Source organism: Sardina pilchardus, chromosome 19 (assembly GCF_963854185.1).
Source record: "Sardina pilchardus chromosome 19, fSarPil1.1, whole genome shotgun sequence".
Taxonomy (NCBI): Eukaryota; Metazoa; Chordata; class Actinopteri; order Clupeiformes; family Clupeidae; genus Sardina; species Sardina pilchardus.
The window spans coordinates 28530353-28545239 of NC_085012.1; the positions used below are offsets into that span (position 1 = coordinate 28530353).

General features: G+C 40.5%; 2 protein-coding genes across 2 annotated transcripts; both read right to left on the reverse strand.

Moving 5' to 3' along the window:
* Positions 1–218: 218 nt before the first annotated feature.
* eif1b (eukaryotic translation initiation factor 1B) lies at positions 219–5025 on the reverse strand. The gene is made up of 4 exons (XM_062521004.1): positions 4845–5025; positions 3088–3251; positions 2356–2457; positions 219–2169 (listed from the first exon to the last, which is right to left on the reverse strand). Exons 1-4 carry the CDS (start codon positions 4873–4875, stop codon positions 2125–2127), a joined length of 342 nt encoding a protein of 113 aa, XP_062376988.1. The 5' UTR covers positions 4876–5025; the 3' UTR covers positions 219–2124.
* A 2073-nt stretch (positions 5026–7098) lies between these two features.
* zgc:163022 (putative ferric-chelate reductase 1) lies at positions 7099–14452 on the reverse strand. Its single transcript, XM_062521394.1, has 15 exons — positions 14267–14452; positions 13947–14080; positions 13625–13722; positions 12681–12780; positions 10232–10426; positions 9774–9875; positions 9512–9653; positions 9310–9420; positions 9114–9229; positions 8626–8712; positions 8224–8315; positions 8009–8067; positions 7697–7834; positions 7575–7606; positions 7099–7363 (listed from the first exon to the last, which is right to left on the reverse strand). The coding sequence occupies exons 1-15, from the start codon at positions 14364–14366 to the stop codon at positions 7274–7276; spliced, it is 1596 nt and encodes a 531-aa protein (XP_062377378.1). The 5' UTR covers positions 14367–14452; the 3' UTR covers positions 7099–7273.
* Between the last annotated feature and the right edge of the window lie 435 nt (positions 14453–14887).

Sequence of the window (14887 nt, forward strand, 5' to 3'; positions counted from 1 at the left end):
CACAGGTGGCCGACAGCGCCAGACAACCGAGGAGAGGTGTACCGGCAGGAGTCCAGCCAAGGCACGCAGGTCTGGGAGCAGCATATAGAGGGCACCAGAACCACCTGCATCCAGTTAAACTCTAATCAGACAATGGCCTGAGGACACAGCACGGCACAACTGGGTTTTTTTGTCTTTGGCTGAATCCAAAAATGAACACAGAGAGCTAAAACAGAGAACTCAGTTACCTGGTTTATTTATTCAGCACTAACGTTTAACAACATGATGCTCAAGTATTAAACTGTTGTGGCATAAAACAAAACAAAAAAAAGCACTCTCATGCACTTGAAAAGGTCAAAGGAGGAATATCACATTGATCATTTCGTCATTTGAAAGTCAGAAAACAAAGCATGACGCAAAAGTTTAGCAACCACTGTCTGAGAGAGAAACCGTTACGGATGTTGGAACATAATCCAAGTTATTGCTAGGCTTAAACAGTATAACATTAGCATTGAAGGTAAAAATGCCACAAAAAACCTGAAGAAAAAAAACTATCTATAATTTGGTTCATAGACAGTGTTCCATTATTAATAATTCAGATAAAGTCTCGATTAAATCCAATTCTGCAGAGGGCGAATAAAAATGATGACCTGAAAACATTTGACAATTGAACACAGTCTGTATGAAACTTGCACTACTTTCCCCCTCATGTAACAGTCCTCAGTAAGAATCTAACCACCAGAGAGGGTGACATGGCTGACTGATGCAGATTAGGCACAACATGAAGGTCAACAAGGTCCTGGAATGCCCTGATACTTCCCCTGGAATATCACCGTCAACTTAGACAGAACCTAAGAAAACAGATCACCTTCCATTTTCAATGAGGCAGCTGGATCATTTTCATAAGTGTATCTTTTGCAAGGAATCGGTTTTAGTTATTGCACAACTGTAAGGTCACGTCCACAACGGCAACAATATTGCACAATTTGGTCCATGGTACGGTTACGATTCATTGCATCGTTCCCTGGATAGGAAAGAGCAGTGTATTTTCATGTGGTTTTCCTATCCACAATCATGCCACACGGGTTGCAAAATACAGTACTCTTCAACCACTGCTCCTCCCCAACCAATTTACCGTAAGTGATGGTTTGTTTTGTTTGTCTGCTCAGAATGGGATATGAACAGCTATGGCCACGTCGGCGTGTCCACTACCTCTGATCCTACAAAAAACCTGACAGGTGCAGAATGGAGCGCAGCACATGCGAGTTGGTGTTACAAGATCCCTGGAAGCTTGCCCTCACTTTCTCCTGGGCGCAGGCCGACCGCTGGCATAATCTCATTACCCTGGGACTCCTGCTCAATGAACGTGGCCTCACAGTGTTCGCAAACAAGTGCAGGCAGTCCAGAGGAGAGAGCCGCAGAGCCACAGACACCTGATCAAGCATTTCCAAGAGGTCTCTGGTTGTAACCAACATCAATGATGGAATAGAAAAAGCAGCCAGCAAAATATGATGCACCATATATTGCATAGATAAGAGGAGTCATTACACCCACTTGTATCAAATTGCCGATTAAGGTTGCGCCCTTTTCGTCGAAAAACCAAACCAAACCAAATCACATTCACCCACAGACTAAAAGTGGATTTTCATCCTCTTAAAATGCCTGGCTTAACAAGTGGCAGACACTTGTGTCCATATGCACAGCAGCAGAATTTGTCATGAACGATGAGCTGTTGCTCCCACTGAAGACTAATAAATTAAAAAGACCTCACCGCAATCACTGTGGGTGCTTACGGTGAGTGGATTCACTATGAAATATGACTAGGGTTTCAAGCCACCATGGTGGAGCAGCTGGAGACTAGCGCCATACCCAAAGTGCCATCCCCTCTCCTGTTTCAGCTCAGAGTGGAGGAGAGGAGAGGGGATGGACTGGGGGAATGAGAGCCAGAGATTGGAGTTGTTGTTGTTGTTTTTGCATTAAAACATTGCACGCCATTGCACATTTATTGCCGTTAGGAGTGGTGCATCAGACATGTTGCTAAACTTAAGTTGTCAACGCATTGTCAGCGTGAAAGCGAGGGGAGGGGAGGGGGATAATGGTAGGATGTGTGGCAGAGCCCTGGGTCCTGAACCCCATGGCATCACTCTAGAAGCCGTGCACCTTCAGCTGTTCCTCCTTCACAATGTTGATCTGCAACAAGCAAGGAAAAGTTGTATTTACATGCAAAAACAACAATAATAATACTGTAGAAAAGGCAGACTGACAAAACTTCATGATTACTATTACTGTTCCTACTATTTAATGTCTCTTTTGTCATAACACTTTGTGCAAGGTAGATACTGGTGCACACATGTTGGACTAGCTGTAACAGCTCACCTCCAGAAGGAACTGGCAGATGTTTTTCCTCTGGTCCCCCTGCAGCTGGATGACCTCCCCGTACTCCGGGTGCTCAATCACAGTGCCATTGCAGGCAAATTTCTATAGAGGGAGGAAGACGAAGACACACACACACACACACACACACACACACACACACACACACACACACACACACACACACACACACACAATTAGCTTCCTCATGCAAGTCATTCCTCAGGTCCACAATCAACATAGCTAAACCTCACTAATTTGTTAGTTCAAGTCCAAAGATTAATTAAGTACTATTCTTGCTAATTTGTGCAAGCTGTGCACAGACTAAATAATGGGCAAACACCAGACAGGTCAGACTGACCCTTAACCTGCTTAGTATGATGAGCAGGCCAATGGCAGCCAGTAAGCTCAGGCATGTCTGCTTCGTTTTATGACAGTAAGAGGGGAGCTACACCAGGCACGTAAGTTTAACGTTCCATTTGCGACTCGTAAAATCCATTTTAGAAAACTGGTCTATTTTTTCGAACGTACGCGCCCACTGTCGCGTCTGGTGTAGCTACTTCCATTGATCATAGTGATTATGAACTGCTGCAGTATACATTGTGAACAGAACGCTTCAGTTACACGCCTGGTGTATCTCCCTTGTAAGCTTTAAATAAACCCTACTAGGGAGACAGACAGGATTATGGCAGTGGACGCAGTCAATTCAGAGCCTTGGGGGCGAAGAAGTGCTACCTTTTTGAAGGCTTTCACCAGTTTCTTCTTGTCGTAATCATTGGCGATGCCCTGCACAGTGGTAAGCGTTTTCCGCCCGTTCCGCTGCTGAATCCTTATGTGGATTTTATCTTCAGTCCCTGCCGGGAGTAAGTCGTCACCCTTGGTTGCATCAGCAAAGGGATCTAGAGTGGGGAGAGAGGGTGAAACAGACACATGCCAGATTATCAAGATGAGCTTCCAGGGTAATTACAGGGCTGTGCGAAAGTCATAATAAAACGGTTTCAGAGGTGAAATGTCAAAGAGGATTAGGGAGTGGTGTTCTGTTCCACTCAGCCAAATTCATAGCTGAATAAACAACACACACACACAAGCTCTAAGCATTCTGTCTTCAATTTAGCTCTTGTTTGTGTTCAATTAAACGATTGGTCAATCGAACAGTTTATGGTTGAATGTGGAATGTGTGACTAACATTACATTCTCACCCGTATCAATAAGCTATCACAGCCTAGGGAAGAAAACTCTCTATCCAAGAAACTCTACATCCAAGCAATATTCGGGCTGAAGAGAAAGAAATAATAGCAGCCAAATAGAAAGCAACTCTCTCACACATGAAACTTATGGCAGAATAGGGGATTTGGTGAGAGTATCTTAAACTATTTCTCTGACAGATATTGCGATTTGAGGTTCAATTCAAGATTCACTAGGCTATATAATATACTTAGAATATGTAATTATATGATATCGATATAGGAACTGTTCAATATACTGATAACATGTGATGAAAATTAAAATATTCAAATTACTACCAAATTGGTCATTGTTGTGGGCCACATCTGAGTAGTTGCATGGGGAGCAAAGTGCTCCTGATTGATAAGCATCGCTATCTCACAAGGACATGAATTCATAAAGAATGTGACAGCCTACATGACATTATTGATCATTGTGTCATTCACAAGCTGCACTATTAATCGAAACCTTTGGGATTTGCTAATTGCATTTGTTCAAGTTCCGACTTCGATTCAGCCCTTTCTCTGAACGGTATCGTAGTAGACAATAGCCACGTTTACATGGACAAACGTGGCTAATGGCATAAACTGGCACTGCAACAGCTGGACATTGCAATCACATTAGTTGTTATTGATGATGCTACTTCAAGATTAATCTGGTCTTTAAGATTGAAATAAAATAACGGAACTAGTGAGTAAAGGTTTCATCAAGTAAATTAAGGTGCAAATTCAACTGATTACTAACGTTCACTAACAGACGAATCTACCAAGCAAACTATCGAAATTAATACTGTCAAATAAACACAATCAATGGAAAAGTTTGCATAGCAAATGATCCAGATAACGTTAGCGTCTCGGCTAGCTAGCGAGCAAACAACAAAACATCTTCGTATGACTGGCTGAAGGATAACTGGATGACTTGCACCACTTGCACCACACGAAGCCCACAGGCTAGCTAACGTTTCCGAACGACATGGTAACGTTAAACGTAAATTGACTATTCACACAACAGCCGAATGAAACGTTACATTAGACGTACTATTAACACAGACTGGCCAAATTCAATTAGATATTTAACCTTTCAAGTAAAAAACTATTGGTCTGAACTTCGGCAAATGTGCCGATTTAACTTACACAATAAGCTAGCTATCGCTAACTAGCTTTTAGTCTGGCTAACACAGCTCGTTCTCTCCAAAACAAAACAAGGGGCTTTCTAGACGACATCAACGGTTAGCCATTTAGCTGGGTGGCTAATGAGGACATACTTACCGAAAGTTTGGAGGTTCTGAATAGAGGACATGCGATATTAGGACGATTACTTTGTGGAGATGAAAGTCTCGGCGATCTGGGCCGCTTTCTTGGCGTTTTCAAGAGCTGCTTGGCTTGAAAATAAATGTAATATGAGTGGAAACAGCAGAGACAGTGCTCTTGCGTCCAACCAGGCCGGAGTACTCGGATAGAATGATCGATTGCTTGAAAACAATACTGGTTTGCAGTAACGTTACTGCCCCCTACAACAGCGGAGTGGAACGAGAGTCTATAAAATAGAAATAACATTTAAAAAAATAAAATATAAAATAGCATAACTATATATTTGTCTCAAGAATCATAAACATTTCAAAAGACTATTTATCATGTAGGCCTATTTTAAGACTCCATGATAATATTGCTGTGTGAGTGCTTGACGTTTCTACTAAATTAGCCTACACACTGAAGACTCATTGATATGACCCGGGGCAACTATAATAGTCTATTAGGCTATATGGTTATATTTTCAGACGTTTTTGTGGAGCCATTTATCGCTAGGCTGCTGCATTATTTTGCAGCACCCGGTCACGACGATATTAGCGCCCTGCCTATACACCGCCATCTAGCGGACAGAATTCATTTTGAATGAATCTGACAAGAGATGTTCAATAGCCTATAATAATTACAGTTTTTTTCAATCGCTAACAAGCGTTTGTTTGTCCATTCATTTGACACATTTTCAAAACTCTAAACACAGACTCCTACAAAACACAATTGGCCAAATGGATAAATTTAGTCTCAAAAACTCATTCCATGTTGCTACACCACATTTTGTTATAGCCTACACTAACTCGTCATTTCTCTGCACACACTAACTTTAACAAAACACTGGAAATCTGACTCATTAAATCATTCTGTCAAAGAATAAAACTTGTTTTCACTTCACAAGATACATGCAGTCAGGTTTCAAAATACTGGCTATTGTTGACATTACAAAAACGGCATAGACTTTTATGTTTCAGTTTTACAGGTATTTGGATGCAAAACATGCAATCCACCGTTTTTACACTAAATTTCTTGGTTGGGAACTGTATATCCACATGTAATGTTCACATTCAAAAGCATTCCAATAAAAAGCAAATATTTTTTTTCTTTTAGGCTACTGTTTACACAGAAAAAGAAAAAGTTGTACCATATTGCTTACAGTGAACAAAATATCCATGAAACACACAAGAGCATTCTGAACAAAAAACAACAGCAAAAATGCCAGATAAAAAGGGGGGAACAAAAAAAACCCCACAAAATTACTGTCATCAACATTGCATCTGATATTTACATGTATTCTCACACGCCTTTCTTACATGTAGGCTAGTGAAAGGCCTAGGTTGATTACATGGGCAATGATAGTGGCACAAATCTTATCACTGACTACTGTTCTTGCAGCCCTTGGAATGCCACCACTACACATTCTTACACCTCTACCTTGCCCTCTCCTTGGCCCTACTGTTCTCCCTGGCCCTGCTCCTCTCACTGCTCCTGCACCTCTCACTGGCCTGCCCTTCTTCCTGGGCCCCTTGCTCTTACTCTTCCTCGTCCAGACATAACAGTGTTTATCTTGGAGAGGTTGTGTGTAAAAGTTGTGTGTGTGGTCTTTCTGTTTTTGTTTCCAAAAACATCACTCCTCAAAGTCCTCCTTTTACTGTGTCAATGTCATATGAAAAAAAAAACCCTGCCACTGAGTCTAAGCCAGACTGGAATTGGCTGTGGTTGGTCCAATTTACCCAACATCATGTGTGTAATTTATTCAATTGTTTGTTTATTATCAGCTGCGATACATTGTTTTTGAACTGATATCATTGCAGAAGCAGAGGTTTTTATACTGTATCTAAGGTTTGGGACATTGTGTTTGCTATTGTGGGATGTTGTGTGTTAACATTCGTAAATAATAGAAAAAGGATCCATCATTTTGTTAACAGGTACAGCTTGTCTCTTAAGAAAATGTAAGCATTGTGGAAATGTATTCACAGACTGCATACTGTGTGAAAACAACATGAAATGTGTGAATGGTATGGCCATAAAAGACCGATGCTGTGCTAACTGTGTTTAGAGTTTTGAAAATGTGTCAAATGAATGGACAAACGCTTGTTAGCGATTGAAAAAAAACTGTAACAATCACATAACAATTAAATGTAGGCCTAGGCCTTGATAGATTTATAGACCATGTTAAGGATCACAAATGAAAAATGTCCAGACATTATGATATAACACCAACAATAACAGAGTTTATTAATCATATATTTGAAAATAAATTTGGCTGGATGACATTATGTAATAATAATATGAAACGCACGGATAACAATAGTGTGCTTTGCTTGCAGCAAGCACACTAATAAATTGACAAGTCGGTAGGATAAAGTTGTGTGTGTGGTCTTCTCTGCTGCTTTGAATGCCTATGCAATTCCAATACCAACCAGCAGGGCAATAAGAAACGCCAGGTTTCCCAGGAAAAACACTACCAGGAGAATCACCTCGGTGTGTACCTGCAGGACAGAAGAAATTTGGAGCTCAATCTGATATGACCTTTGATCACAAAACACATGCAATAAATATCCACACAAGTAGGCTAGTCTACACAGAGACCTCAGCAACTGATAAGATAGATAGATAGATAGATAGATACTTTATTGATCCCCAAGGGGAAATTCAAGATAAGATAAGCCTGCACATATTTCAGTGAGTAGGCCTACTTACAGATCCAAAGACATTTCCATCTCCATCTTCATCTGTAAGGATGCAAAAGCACAAGTAAGCTACAACAGTAATAGAATACCCAAACCCCCTCTCCAACTACAAAACGAGCTGTGCCACCTTACCTTTTTGTTTCCACCTCATATGAAGATCTTGCAAGGCAAATAACAGTGCCTCCCAGGCCACAAACCCTCCCATCACCTTCTGCATCCACTTCTCCTGGGAACTGTCCATCATATACAAGCCTGTAAATATGGCTGCCACTGGGGAAGAGGGAAGGAAGGAGAGGTGGAACATTTTTTAGACCTTTATGTTCATACATGATATTTTTCCAGTTGCTCATCCATGATATAATTGCACTTGTACTGCCACTGCAAAGATATTGATTTTGTCAGAAAATTCCAAAGCAATTCAAACACAAAGCTAAGATATATTACCTGCCAGGCCTTTGATTGCTAAAGCGTTCAAAAAGTGAAACCAGTTGAAAACAAATCTCCTGGAGGGGAAAACAGAACAAAAAAACAAAGGTTGATGTAACCATGATGTAATCCACAGGCAGATGGCCTCCAAATCACATGATATTTAATTTAAGAAACAAAATTTAAAAAACATTTGTTTTGTATATACTCTAAATATTGAAATATTTGCTTACCAATAGTGTTGTGGCCCACAGCGAAAAAGAGCTGCAAAAGGCTGAATAAAGGACAAGATCATAACCAAACAGCCAAGTACTGGGTGTGACCCCTGTGAAAACACAAACAACCCCAACATGCATGACCACACACACATACATACACACACACACACACACACACACACACACACACACACACACACACACACACACACACACACACACACACACACACACACACACACACACACACACACACACACACACACACACACACACACACACACACACACACACACACACACACACACACACACACACACACCATTATTACAGGTCTCTCATCCAAATTTTTATCTGCTTTAATTTCTTCGAGCAAATATTTGAACTACAAATTAACTCAACAGAGGTCACACTCACCCCACTCCAACCTTTGACAAAAGAGAAAGCCAAAATGAACGCAATGATGGTGGCAATCACAGAGAGGCCCATCAGAGATACATGAGCCTGAGCGGAAACAGATACGGAGGGCAGACTCATAAAACACCCCTCTGATTTTCAATAAATAGATGCAACAATACATTCAAAAACAAGTAATAAGTCATCAACACCAGTATACACTGAGACAGTTTTACTTAAATGCTCCAGTAAGAAGGTCATCTGGTTGAATCAGTGTAAGTCACTGCTGCAATCTCTCTTTACCGTAATTTCCCAACTATTAGCCGCAGCTTATATATTGATTTTGCAAAATTTCTTAATTGATGAGGTTAATACATGTTAATACAGTTAATATGGTTTTGTTTCTTATAACTTGCATAAAACACTGTCCTGCGGCTTATATACAATGCGGCTAAAACACAAGAAATTACTGTAGCAGGTGCAACAATTGTTTTGCTTAAGAAGCTCACCAGAAACCACAGATCTTTACCAAAGAACCCTCTTCCCTTGGTGACAGCCTTGAGATAGCGTGCTATTAGCATGCCAAGGCTTCCCGTAGTCATCCAAGCAATCAACATCAGAGCACCTGAATGAGAGGAAAATACTGTATGTAAGCAAGTAATCCCTCTAAGGTTCAAGAGCATTACATACTTAACCACTGCTCACCGTGTGCTTTCATAATTTGAGGTCGCTGTGCCTTGGTGACGACTTGAGGTCTGGTGATGTTTATTTTTTGATCGCTAATAAATGTAGACGTTCCATGATACATGAGTGCACCTGTTGAAAGTGTTGGAGAGAACTGTTAAGTTAAAGAAGCCTGAAGTTAACTCTACTGTAGTGTTACAATGCTTAAGGTCGGATCCCATACCATTATTTGTGCTGCCATAGGCAAACAAAATGTAGTAGACAGATCCAACTGTACTCCTCTGGGTACTGATGGCATTCTTGGATACAAAGCTACAGCTGATAACTCCGTCCACAAATGATGTTTTAATGTCAGAAACATTTCCCTTTCAGGAAGTAAGCATACAAGACTTCAGTCCAGATAGGTCATCCTCCCTGGTTTGCACAGTTTGCTAAAAAAACATTCAACACAGTTACGGAGAAGTCTGAAAAATTAAGAGAAGTACCAGTGGTAGGATTTGTGGAGCCCTTCTTCCTGTAGAATAGGCATGCTGTACTTGAATAGTACTGTTGCTATCCATTCCGCATATGTAAATGTCATCATTTCCCTATGAAGAAGAAAAATGGGAGTAACAGCAACAATTTTATGTATGGGCACTAACACATGAGTTTGTAGGCTGTATTAATGGTCAACAGGAACTGTTACCGTCACCTTCTGTCATTAAACATTTTCTCAACAGGAGGGTATAATTTAGCACTTAATGCTAATGTATAATAGGGTGATACGACAGTAAATCTAAACTGAGTCCCAGGTATAGTCTACCTTTAATTAAAATCTTACACAATGATGTCGACAGTAAATTGTGTTTGAACAGAAGTGTACAGCAAACACTGGCATGAACAGTACAGCAAACATCTATTCAGACATATGGAGAGACGCACACAGTATGGGTTATGATCATACCATCAGCTGATCATCAGAGAATCCAAACGCGATGTACCCTGTTGATCTACCGTATATCTCAAACTTCACTGATGAATCAGCAGGTGATGCCATGGCAGACATGAAGTGACAGTCAGAGCTACTGGCAGGATCACAGTCATTGGGTTTGCTAAAGCAGACCTTACTTTCTCCACAGCCAGCACTGGAGACAGGTACCTAGAGAGTGAAAACATACAGACAGAACACATTCAGATATTTAACACTACTGAGCACAGCACAAGTAAATTCCTTTAACTTTCTCTTTTGTAATGTAGGCTAGTGTTTGTTGATTTTTTCAATATGGTCAAGTATACACATTTGTCAATATGGTGAAATGTTCCGTTAACCACTTGGCTAAATGGCACTTGGTTGAGAATGATAATAGACTGGATATATAGAAGAGTAGTATTAGCAAAGATCCTAAGAACCTTTTTCAACCGTCTCTGGTATTAGTATATAGTTCTATACATTATAAAAAATTCAGACGACACAATCATTCTAAGTCTTCTTAAAACAGGTGTCTGTCCTTCTCCCTATTTTAGCGGCATCAAATATTTCTGAGAGTGGTGTGAAGGACACTTAATACATCTAAAACAAAAGAAATGATTTTTGATCCCAAAAAAGTGGCCTCCCATGATCAGGTGATAATCAGCGACTGCAATATTGAGCAAGTAACATCCTTTAAGTATCTGGGTATTCATATAGATAACTTGCTAAAATGGAGCGGACATGTAGATTATCTGCGTGCCAAACTGAACCAGCGTTTACATTTTCTTAGAAGACTTAAGGCCATCGCCCACCAGACACGTACGCGGCGCGCCGCGCCACGAAAAAAAATAGAATTCCATTGTTTTCAATGGAGCAAAGCCCACTGGAAATGTCTGCCGCGCAGCAGCCGCAGAGATAGAAAACTATTCTAAAATCCTGCGCGGCAAGCCCAGACCGTCGAACACCGCTGAACGTCGCTTCTGGTGGGCGTTGGGCTTTAGGCTGTTTGGTGTAAGCAGCAAGATCATGTCATCATTTTGTAATGCGGTGATGGAGAGTCTGATAAGGTATGGAATGGTAGTCTGGTTTGGTCCACTCTCTGCTCAACTAAAAGCATCAGTAAACAAAATAGTAAAAGTAGCAATGAAAGTGATGAGTAGGAAGGCCTACCCAACTCTGCAGACCATTTTCGAGAGCGCTGTTGTGAATCAGGCTATTACAATCTAGATGACCCGTCCCATATCCTGCATTCTGAATATGAGTCATTACATTCTGGGAGAAGATATAGAGTGTTGGCACACAAATCCAACTGCTTCAAACTTTCGTTTCTCCCAACTTCAATAACTCTCTTAAATAATAAGATGAACAACAAATCAAAACTAAATAGATTTGGGTGCTTGCCAGCTATTCTATTTTATTTTATTTATTTTTTTTTATCTTCCCCCCCCCCTTATTTATTTATATATTTATTTATCTGGTATGCTGTTGTATCTTGTACATAGCTTACTGTGTTTCTTGCTTCTAGTTTGTCTGATTTCAGTGTTCCTTTTCTGTTATGTTATGGAATAGAATGTAATGTCATGCTTTTGTAGTGTATGTCTGTGTCAAGTCTCTTGTGCGTTCTATGTTATGCAACATGCGACTTTACTTGCCTAAGACAATCTTCCCTCTTATCTTATGTTATGGGTGCTACAGCTCCAGGATCTTCTTACTGCGAGTGTATCTTGAGGCAAGTGGAACTGACGGAGACATATTGCTTTTTTACGGGAAAATAAAATGCTTTCAGATTGTGCTCCACCACAACATTAGGCGTGTTATTGTACGTCAACCTTGGCTCCTCCCCTCACTTAAACCACCTGGAGTATGGAGTACAAGTCCCACCTGCGCAATGTCTGTGCGTGACGCCGGTGATCTTTGAACACTCGAGACTGTTTGATATCCGGGTCCAATTACCCAGGCATTGTCCGGAGTTCATACAGCGCCTATAAAAAGTATTCACCCCCCTTAGATATTTCCCCTTTTAATAATTTTAAATTGAATGTTGATCAATTTAATTTATTTTTTTTTTTACAATAATTTACAAAAGGGATTTTGTAAATGTCTAATGTCAACGTGAAAGCAGATTTCTACAAAATCTAATGTTAATTAATTGAAAACATATACTGAGACATAAGCGATTGCATACATATTCACCTCTCCTTGGTGACTGACCTAAATCAACAGTGGTCAAGCCAATTAGTTCCAGTAATTTCACATTTAGTGAGATTGAGTGAATGTGTATAGTATCTAAGGGGCTTAAGGGGAAAAGGAGCGGCTCAGGGAGCAGTTGTACCCGGAAAAAGTAGGCTATTATCGGGAATGTTATTGCATCACGACTTAACAACCTAAGATCAGCTAATGAGTGCGTCATTAAATCACATCCATTCAGGTGTAGATGACTTACATTTGAGAATGTGCTCCCCACTGGCGACCTGCTGTTGTACACTACCACTGGGCTTTTGATCCCAACCCAATAGTTAGGATAATTTTGTACAAATGTGACTCTGAAAAATAAGTGGGATGTCATCACTGATTATAGATTATAGGCTTAGTACATAAATACTACACACATTAACCACACACATAGAAATAAACATTTCTATGAACCACACACAATACAATTGATCGCACAATACAATTAATACAACTAACCACATTAATCACAATAGACAAAACGTAGCCTACACATCCCTATTTGAGCACAAAGGAAAGCTTCCGACCAAATTAAATTGTGGGACCCTGAATCTGTGGCTTTATGGTAACAATTGAATTTAATTGCCTAGTTTTTGGGGGGATTAGAAACAATGTTGTTAGTCAGAGTTAATATGCTTCATAGTAGATTGATTCATAGGATCTGAAGAGGTTGTTCTAAATACAGAGGTCAAATTCATTTTAATCCCGGGCCACAACTTCATTATGGTTGCCCTCAAAGGGTCAGCTGTAACTAAGACTATGCGTTATAAGGCCTATTCTGCAAAGTTGCCTCTGCATTATACTAGTATTGATCAAATTAATGTATAATTACCATAACCATTACAGCAAGTAGACATTATGTGTGCAACTATTTTACTTTTTTTATTATTATTTTAAATGGTTTGACAAAGAAAACATGCTTGAGCATAAATATAGGCCTAATCATTTAAGTGTGATAGCCTATAGAAACCCTCATCATCACTCATCCATCAAAAACGAACAAAGGCTTTAAAAAGCAAGCTCTCGAGCCACATAAAATGACATACAGGGCCTTGAGTTACAGAATATTTGTAGCCTACAGTCTTTGGGCAGAATTTGATTGACTCTGACAGGCCAAATTCGATGGCATCAGACACAGTGAAGCAGCTGGATCACCTGAACTCTATGTCTTTGAGCTGTCCCGACTGAGGAGCCATCCATTTGCTCTGAACTGAGGTTTTCTGGCCACCCGATGACTGAGAAACAGATGAGTTCTGCAAGGAAGAAGCACCTTGTAAAATAACAACACAGTGGCTCCCTCCAACTGAATTGCTTGTTGTGATGACTTCAGACTTGAGATGAAAGGATTAACAGACTAAAAGGACGAGGTGACATACAACTTTGTATAATGTGCAATATGTATAATGCAAAAACACAATAATTTGTAGGCCTATAATTCATTAATTATATCTTGGGCCTGTGATGCCAAGACACATACAGACAATCCGCCGCATTCCAAGAGTCTACTTTCAGCTCCCAACGCAGAGAAAGACCCAACAGGACTGCTTCCTCCTACTTCTCTTGCTTGTAACAGAAAACCCTGGAATGGCGTTGAGTTTGCCCTGAGAGAGACTGGACACACAAATCCGTCTATGATTTTGTTTCTTTGAAGACCCAGTAAACAATTTGGCCAGCCAAAATCGTAAAATAGCTTAATATTGATTCATAAACTACTTGAGATAATTCAAGTAGGCCTGCCAGTTATTTGAAAATAGGTCTACAGCAGGCTTTCCACAATATCAAAACTTAAATCACAACCTGTAATTTCATCTCCTTCGCTGTAGTCGGATCGATCGACTGTGATTGTGAATGGTGGCGGATTTGATGATGGGCTTGATCCTTGATGGTTTGGCGTCATGTCATCGCAGCTGGCAGTCACTAAACCCGAATTGTAGCCGTGCACTCGCGCACAGGCCAGGAGGAGCAACAACGGAGGGATGCGCATCTGAAAAATAGACGTCATGTCAACCACGGGAAAGTTTCTAACTGGACTGTTTTGCATTACGTTATAAGCTATGTTCTTATTCCAGAGCTACAGACCTATTCTAGACAATATAGTATACCTGTGTAATAGGCTACTCTAGGTCGCCTGGTAGCCGAAACAAGTATCACTTGGTAAACAAATATATGTACCTTAATGCCGTTCCAGCGAAATAAGACTAGGCTACCTGCAAAAAAAGCACGAGCCTTTCTTGAGCTTGTTGTGGGCGGAGCAAACAAAATGCATACCCGCAGGTGACTCAGGGAATCTCAGGGGAGGCAGGTGGTTTACAGTAAAGGTGCATCATCCTGGGCAATTGCGCATCATGGTTCACTTCTAAGAGCAATTATGAATGAAATAGCCCCTACAATCAGACGGCCTGTGATTAAAATGACGCA